General features: G+C 35.7%; 1 protein-coding gene and 1 pseudogene across 2 annotated transcripts; both read right to left on the bottom strand.

The window, feature by feature from the left end:
- Positions 1-453: 453 nt before the first annotated feature.
- LOC147492442 (14 kDa proline-rich protein DC2.15 pseudogene) lies at positions 454-1,833 on the bottom strand (annotated as a pseudogene). Its single transcript, XR_015199233.1, has one exon. The product of XR_015199233.1 is annotated as a 14 kDa proline-rich protein DC2.15 pseudogene (transcript).
- Positions 1,834-4,266: 2,433 nt separating this feature from the next.
- LOC147492441 (Adenine nucleotide alpha hydrolases-like superfamily protein) lies at positions 4,267-7,013 on the bottom strand. The gene is made up of 5 exons (XM_086566879.1): positions 6,607-7,013; positions 6,413-6,516; positions 6,196-6,320; positions 5,548-5,639; positions 4,267-4,627 (listed from the first exon to the last, which is right to left on the bottom strand). The coding sequence occupies exons 1-4, from the start codon at positions 6,812-6,814 to the stop codon at positions 5,561-5,563; spliced, it is 516 nt and encodes a 171-aa protein (XP_086423005.1). The 5' UTR covers positions 6,815-7,013; the 3' UTR covers positions 4,267-4,627; positions 5,548-5,560.
- Positions 7,014-8,978: the final 1,965 nt, after the last annotated feature.

The raw sequence follows: 8,978 nt of genomic DNA, 5'->3' as shown, positions 1-8,978 counted from the left end.
CCCGCACCTCCAATCCCAGGATTTCCTAATGCAGAGCCATCAACTTCGTATATGTATATTACAGGGATACTGATTGAAGTTCTGTTTTGGGAGGATGTTATCAACATCGTGGACTAAGTTCCTCCTTTCTTCAAAAAGATTATAGGATTTATTATGTTAGAAACTTTAAATTGTCTAATTCTTTGATATGATAGAGAATAGTGCATATAATCTCCCTTTGTCCGCAACAATTAGAACTTTAATAAAGTCTGATACACATGGACCATAGTTGAATAAATTATCTTACACATGAACAAGTGACAAAATATTTATTATATTTTCGGGGCAGAATCCATACAAGATAACCTATCATATCTTCAATACAACCCGTGACAAACTAAATATAAAAAATCATTTCTCGGACACAAATTAAACACACTATACTTTGAATGAGTTGGAAAGATCAGAACTGCATTGCGTAGAGTCTCTCTGTCTATCTCATTTGATAGCATTATTGATCACACGACTCAACGAAAACCTTAAGCAATCCATACACACCAATAGCTAGGAAGGAATGACCATGAATACCAACTCCTGAGAGTAGACACACTAAAAATTTAATGAGTGTGAACTCTTAGCATATTTAGTAACTAAGCTCTAAGCACATGTAAAGCCAGATGGAAGTTTCTTGTCGCACGTATTTAACAACAAGCTCAATGAAACGGGGACGTTCAGATTAATGCCGAGGATGTTGGCTTTTATCGCGGTGCAAAGACAAACAGCAGCTTCTAGATCAACCAAACCTTCAATAAGACTGCAGCAAGGGATAGTTGCTGGGGTTCCGACGACAAGATGAACTAAGTCATTTAATAAGTCAGCACAAACACCTAGCTTTAGGGTATCCCTAGGACAAGAAGCCTTGGGTTTTGGTGGTGAATGATGATGGTGGTGGTGGTGTTTCTTTGCTGGTGGTGGTGGGCAAGGAACATAAGTGGAAGTTACCAAAGTGAAGAAGAAAATGTTGATGAAGAGAATAAGGGCAAGGGTTTTGGTGTAGGAAGCCATCTCACTAGACACTAGTTATGTATATAGCTCTGAGTGCTTGCCTGGAGAGGGTTGAGAATGGTTAAGTGAGTTCTTGGCTTTTATAGGAGCAAATTGGGATTTGTTCGGTAATAGAAAATGCAAAGATAAGAAACCATGTGAAGTGGGCACACTGGCTTCGATCAAATCAACACAAGCTGGCAGTGGCACCAGTTGAAATGAAATTTCTTGAAGGTCTAGAATTTGGAGGTTTCTGTATCTGTATTGATTTGCTGGCATGTCAATTCTTGTGCGAAATAGGAATAATTGATAGGAAAACTATAGTATCCAACGCGGTTTGGTGTGGTTCAATTCTTCGAATCAAATTCTTTTTGTCAATATCATCTTCGCCAAAATTTACAATCTAAAATCATGTCCTTTTTCCAATATGAGCAACCCTACCCTAGCTTAGACAGTTTGTATACTAGTCATATCTGGTATAGAATTGAAACTTTTGTGCAACTGTAAAGTGAATAAGAACTCACTCTTGATTTATGTATTTTCACTGGTTGCGCTTTCTGAAGAGACGTTTGAATTTGGCTCAAAGAACTCATTCTGAGATTTGATGATAGCTTTATGAAGAACCGGAACGAGAGCCACCTATTCTTTTTGGAGATTAGTAAGACTTCATGGAATGTCACATGCATTTTAGAAAGAGATGTAGCTTCATACTCAACACTTCTAAAAGGACATGGTAACTATCTAGACCACCACCTCTTCTCAGTTTGTTATTTCTCTACACTTTTATACTATAATCTACACACCAATTCTAGACAACTGCGAACAGATATCTTTGTTAACTTGAGGATTTACCAACTTAATAGTTAATATCAGTATTCAAGCTAGTACTATACAACCTGTGATACTTCAGCAGGGGCGTATATTATTGCTTTTAGGACAACACGCATATTTACCACTTGCCTGTGTAGCTTGCTCGAAATTTTTTCCTATGAACTCGAGCTTACCTTGAGACATACAATAGATTTCTGTTAATCATAACTGATTTTTTCTTCTCATTCCTAACTGTGAATTGAAGGCTCTTCATTCTCATTTTGGAAACCAGCTCCAATTTGCTATCAATGTTAGAGCAAGCTCTATTGTTTTTTTTTTTTTTTTTGAAAAGTTAAGCTGGGGTTAAGGCTGACCCCCACCTGTTTTATTGATCGATAATCATCTACTGTTCCATTAAAGATGCATGAACAGAAAATTTCAGGCCAGGTATATTTGGACTAGATTTTGATCAAAGGTTTTTACATTTTAAATTTTAACTGCTCATATCTTGGTGATTAATAATTGCCTAAGTTGCATATATTTTTGAGAAATGTGGTTTTGAGAAATTTTAACTGCTCATATCTTAGGCAACAACGAGAGTCTCAAAGTCTTGCGACAGATTTTTCTGGCGAGGTAGACACTGCTGGTAAAAGGTGGGGATTGATTGGTATTGCGTAAAAGTGATATACAGGGATGCCCAAGATAACGTGAGCTACACATAAATCTATGCTTGACAAGGGCAATGCAATGGATGAAAATTAAATTAAATGATCATTAAGCCATGGTTATACATATACAGGTCTTCTTAATGTAGCTATGACTACTGCTAAGAACGCTTTAGTAAAGGTATAGGTATCGAGGATGTGCAACTGATCGATCAATCTTCAAGGTTTGTGATTTGACTTTCAAGGCAGTTGGGGAAAGCAAGAAAATGTTCCGAAAATTTGCATTGTTAGTTTACCACCCTAACGTTCTTCCACCAAAATATCAATTGTTTTCTATGTTCATGAAATGGTTATTTTGCGTTAAGTAGGTGAGATATTCTCAAACTATTGGCTGAAAATGTGCTTATGTTGGTTTGCTTAACATATATGATGATAAAGTGATTATCGAAAAAAAAAAAATGATGATAAAGCTAAGTTAACTAAAATTTTAATAACAATGCTAATTTAACTCCCCACACACACAAACATAACAAGAAGATGGTCAGATGGGTAACTAATCTATACATCATCGAAGGCAACTAATCTATTTCGATCTTGAAAAAATAACTATAATAATATCATAACAATAATACACTGAGGGGATATGTGGGTGGGAAGGTGAACTAACAGCCTAGACTTTTGGATTCATTCTTGCTTCTACCAACAACATACCACATCTCTCCCCAAACTAGCTATAAAAGCCCAAGCTCGGACTAAGTATTCCTCAGAAACAACACAACTTAACCTCTTCATTCTCAATACAAGCATATTGATATTTTCTCATTCCAGCTCTAATTTAATGGCTTCATGCAAGGACTTCATCCTGTTTCTATTTGTTGCTTTGACGTTTTCAAGCATCAATGTGAGCATCACAGCTCGTCAATTGTTGGACACACCACCAGCACCAACCATGCCTACTATTCCCACCATGCCTATGCCTACACTGCCTACGTTACCTCCTCTGCCTGCAATTCCTACTCTCCCTACAGCGACATTGCCACCATTGCCAACAAGCCAAATGCCTTCTCTCCCAAACATTCCATCTCTGCCAAAACTTACAATGCCACCATTGCCTAGTACCAACTTGCCTACATTGCCTACAATGCCTACCCTGCCCAGTATTCCAAAGGTAGCATTGCCTCCGTTGGCAGCAATACCTTTTCCCACTATCCCAACAACAGTCCCCTCAATTCCTACACTTCCAACTGTAATTCCCTCATTTCCATTCTTCTCCCCTCCACCTTCAACCGCAAGCCCGTGAAAATGTCTTAGCATTATATTGCTGTATAAAAGTGCACTATTCCATATATGCCTTGCTCCAGTTACTTTGTGTTGATTATTACTTGCCTTGAGCTATTTAGAGTTTTCATTGTTTCTATCTGTTGATTCATGTATCGATCTCGATTATTTATCATGTTCTTTTAATTATAATATATGAAATATCATTCTGTTATATATTATATCTTTAAATGTTGGTGTAATTCTTCTCCAAATTTTCTGTGTGAAGCTTGATTGACAGAACTATCACCCCGGGTCCCAACTAACATGCTTAAATGGGAGAACTGAGAAGTACTTTGAAGCAGTTGCCCTGATAAAAATGTGATAAAAGTAAACAACCCCTCAATAACCCACCCACTCTGCTTGGACATACACGCTAAATTCTTGAGCACACTAGATATATCTCAAGGTTTTGTTTGCATATTACAAACCAGAATACTGATAAAACGGGTTTTATCAACAGTTTGCTCTTTATGATTAAACCGGGAACCACATCCACGGCAAAGGCAATCAATAACTAAATTCAGCCTTTACAAGACCAAATGAGTGGTTGCAAAAAAAACTAGTTACAGACTTCTTTTTACCATTAAAAAGAGTTTCAGATACAACAACTGTTACAGAAAAAACCATACCGGGCACACAAAAGAAAGGATTACAACCCAGCAATACAATGACAACCACCAGTATAGCAATATGGAGACAGAGAGATTAACAGCAAAGAACCAAATGAAACCCAACCATAATGACTGAGGAGCTGCATAGCTAGTGATGCTGTATTGATCACACTTCCCACAAGCAATCAGTTACAATATCTGAAAAGAACAAGACGTTGAGGTTTACCATCTATTTCTGATATCTTACAGTCGATTTCACTGAAAACATCCATGAACAATAAAGGGTCCATACTAAGACATGAAATGCAGTTAAGGCAGAACGGACATGAAATCCGAGGTTTTTATTTATACTTCATTCAGGTTGAGTAGTTGTACCGCAATATGAAGAGATTGCCAGTGGAACAAGTAAATCTAGCTATGATGGGAAAGGGAACTAAACGGTGTTAATTATGTTGCAAGCTTCCTTAAGCAACAAAATGACCATAGTTAAGGAGATGCTCTGTTTAATCCAATATACAGGTACACATAGAACTAACAATCAGATGGGACAGTGTCATATTTCTTCTACTTGTGTCAAATAGATAAGAAATAAGAGGAACCATATTTCAGCAGAAGTTGCGAACATAAGCATCTGGTTCATAATGGCTCAGATCTTTTATCATGTTCCGAAAAAGTCTCTAGAAGAAGCACAACAGAGCTTTACGATGTTATCGTAAGTCATGGACCAATTTGGTTCAATGGAGTCCACACATAGTTTTTCCCAAACAAGAAGATTTCTAGAGCTCTCAATATGTTCCTCACATACTGACATATTGTCCTAGCATCACAAAACTTTTTTTTTTTTTAAAGTTTTATAAGATGCTTTATAGATAAGATGAAAATAAAGGTTTCTTCAAACATGGAGTTCGTTTTTACATTTACACTTAATATATTGATGGATGTTCCACGATAGTATCTCAAGAAACAAGTGGGTATTTATTCGGGTAACTGTACTCAGCATTGTGACAAAAGTATGGAGAGAAATAAACGTACATAACGTACGTGTTATAAACAACATGAAGAATCGAATATATAATAATAAGTCCCAAAGGTGCTAGAATAGTTGTAGAAAGTCATACCTAGATTAGATTGTCAAGAAGAATCCTTAACTACCACTACAGGGCAATGTGCTTGATTGGTGCAATAGTTGCTTACACTTCCCAGAAACATCCTGAGAATTTCAATAACCAAAGCAGTCATTATATCTATTTGGAGTAAAAGAGTTGCAAGACTAAATTTACATTGAACTTATAAAGATACAAAGAGAGTTTAAATTTTAATTTTACACTGGTGTACCTATCACTGTAACCAAACGAAATTAAGAAGGTAACAGAACTAGTAGTATACTAGAAGTTCGAGTAGTGGCACCAAAGACACCAGAAGTAGACTAAAACTTAGTTTCTTCACATTAACAAATTTCCAAATATAGGGGGCTTGAAGTGTGAAACACAGAAATAATACACGCTATAAAATATGAACGATACAATTTTCTAATTTCTTACCATCTGACAATTATACTAGTTCAATGAGGTTATATTTTGTGTGGCTTGTTGCTATTAGTTCAGACCTCTTTTACTCTTCCTAGCTAAATAATTTTACAGCATCTAAAAAGCCTTACAGTTTCAGGGAGCAAATGACAAGTTCTCTCTCCATTTCGTCAAGCATCCCATTGATTCCTATACACTCTTATATATCTAAGCAAAGAATAGAGTGTCTGATAAAATTACCTCAAAATTGGGCCGTAAGAGTGGGATCCCATAACAAGAAGATCAGCATTCAACTTATAAACAACTTCACATATAACTTCCTTTGGATCACCTACAACTACTTGTGTCTTAACATTCATCTGAGGCTAATAAATCATCAAAAACCAGTATATTAATACAAAAACCAAATAATGTCCAAACTTTATACAAAACATTCAAGACAACCCCATCGACATACTTTCTCCTCTGAACATATTTCCAAGGCATGAGCTATTATCGCCTCCGAAATACGTTTCTGATGCGCTTCAATCGCAGCAGCAAACGCTGGTACCTCAGGATCACCTTATATATAATCAAAACAAGTAAATTTTCAACTAATACGATTATAAAAATTTAAATATTGGACAAAAAAAAAGGTTGAGTACTACTTACTAGGACCAATGAAGGGAATAGGTGCAGGACTGACACCAGCAAAGATGGAGGGTGAGGGTTGAACATGGAGGATTACAAGTGCACTGGATTCTCCTTCATCAGAGTCACTTGAATGAAGTTTGAGATTGTGAAGAGCCCAGTTTAAAGCATTCATGCTTTCTTCACTACTGTTTACTGCTACAACTACACACTTGAGCTTTTCAGTCATTGAGAATCAGAGTGACAGAAGTTTTTGAGGTTGTTGACTTGTTGAGATTGGATGCATTGTCGATGGTGGGAGTGTTTGGGGAGTTGCTTTTCTTTCGGTGGAAAAGATCCTTTCTGTAAAAGTGATGTTGACTATTTTTGATTGCCAACAATGACACGGGAGAGAATGTTTTGTACTTTTTGTGTGCAACAGCTTGAGTAACTGGAATATGGACCACTTTTAGATCATTCGAAACTTTTTTTTTTTTTGTTTTTTTCTAGTAATTATATAATTTGATGTATTTGGTTAGTCTAAAATATAATTATTTAATTTAGAGAGATACCCTCACAAAAAAAAAAAAAATTATGGAGGCATCTCAAAGTAAGATCTTACATAAAAACTATTATTCTAAATTTTCTGACATAGAAAAGGTGGTTACGACTTGGGACAAGTTCCAATTTAATTAACGGTTAATGCCAGATCGAACTTTCAAAACAAACGCATGTTAGGTTAGGACTTTTACACGTATTGACCAAAAAATATAACAAAATTTCATTTTATAAATAACTTGGATGTGGATGTGATTTCATATACAAAGATTTTAAATTATTGGGGGATAAAAATTCGAACTCTCGAAAATAAGACTTTTTCCTTAGATTGTGGATGTGCATTTAAAATTTTTGGACTTTGAAAGAAAAATGGTTGGACTTTGAGGGATTATTGTACATTTTTGTAATATAAATGAGTTTAAAGCTAAAACTAAAGCTAGTAAAAAAAAATTTTATGGGGGTGTAAAGCTAATTGGCCCAAATTAAATAGAGAGGTAAAAGCTAAAAACTATTAAAACTTGTGAGGGCAATAAAATAATTATTTTTTTTTCATGTATTTACCAAAAATAACAAATTCAACTTGACTTGGATGTGGTGTGATCTAAAATTTTTGGATAAACCTGAAAGATGAAAGAACTGAGGGATAAAGCTAAATTATGGAGGGGTAAAGCTAAAAAAGCTTTAAAGTAATTTTATTCCAACCCCTAATATCTCAAGGCGTTTAGTCTCCACCAAAAGTGGTTTTTTTAATATTTATTCATGTATTAATATCTTTTTGATCCTCTAGATGAAAGAACTCCTCTGTCTCTCTTCCAACCGTAGTCTCCACTGGTTTTGAGGAAAATATTTATTCAGTTAATATCTCTTTTATCCTCTCGATCTCCTCTGTCTCTCTCCCAGACTCCCACCTCTCCTCTCTCTCTCGTTCCACTGCCAAAACTTAACAAGCCATGAAAAATGTCAAAGCAAATTCACGATATCAAGGATTTCTTCCCATGACCCCGGTTAATTAAGTGCATCCTATGACAAAAATAATTATAGTCTAAGACATCATAGGTACCCCTCTCAGGTCAATATAGAAAACGGTCTTTGTGTTCATTAAGCGGTTAGATTCAAATTTCAAGTAAAGAGTTCCAGGAACATGACAAGTGCATCTTATGATAAAATACCAAAACAAATTCACAAGATCAAGGATTTCTTAAGTGCATCCTATAACAAGATAACTATAGTCTAAGACATCATTGGTACCCCTCTCAGGTCAATATAAAAAATGGTTTTTGTGCTCATTAAACGGTTAGATTCAAATTTCAAGTAAGAGTTCCAGGAACATGATGCGTGCATCCCATGACAAGATGCTAAATCAAATTCACGAAATCAAAGATTTATTCCCATGTTCGACCACTATTAATTAAGTCATCCTATCTAGGGGTGGAACTTGGGTTGGGTTAGCCCAAGCCTGATGGACTAAAACCCAACTTTTGTTGGTCCTGGGCTAACATGTTAGATCCGTGGTCCGGGAAAAGTTTTGTAAAATCAAAACCCAACTCGGTTTTAGGTTGGGCTAGGGTTAGAATATTAAAAACCGAAAAACCCGAGCTCGTGTGCATATATGTACGTATATATTTCATTCCTTCTATTTTTATAAAAAAAATAAAGTTGAGAATCTCTATTTTAGATAGAATAATGCAATTAACAAAGTTAGTTTTACTTTCAAACAATCAAATCTCGTTGATTTCATTAGAAGATTTCAATTTTAGTGTTTTGTACCTCATTATTCCAAAAAAAATCCAAAAAGTTTGACCAACTCGACATAACCCGACCCAACCTGAATTTGTCAGGCTAGAGTTTGGGCTGAA

Source organism: Coptis chinensis, chromosome 6 (assembly GCF_015680905.1).
Source record: "Coptis chinensis isolate HL-2020 chromosome 6, ASM1568090v1, whole genome shotgun sequence".
In the NCBI taxonomy this organism is placed as follows: domain Eukaryota; kingdom Viridiplantae; phylum Streptophyta; class Magnoliopsida; order Ranunculales; family Ranunculaceae; genus Coptis; species Coptis chinensis.
This window is presented reverse-complemented; position numbering and strand designations above follow the sequence as displayed.

Excerpts from the sequence above, each read along its gene's own strand:
- LOC147492441 (XM_086566879.1), bottom strand. The coding sequence starts at position 6,814 with ATGACTGAAAAGCTCAAGTGTGTAGTTGTAGCAGTAAACAGTAGTGAA. Across the intron at positions 6,517-6,606 it reads TATTCCCTTCATTGGTCCTA|GTGATCCTGAGGTACCAGCG; the intron begins GTAAGTAGTACT and ends ATTATATATAAG. Across the intron at positions 5,640-6,195 it reads TCTTACGGCCCAATTTTGAG|GATGTTTCTGGGAAGTGTAA; the intron begins GTAATTTTATCA and ends TGAAATTCTCAG.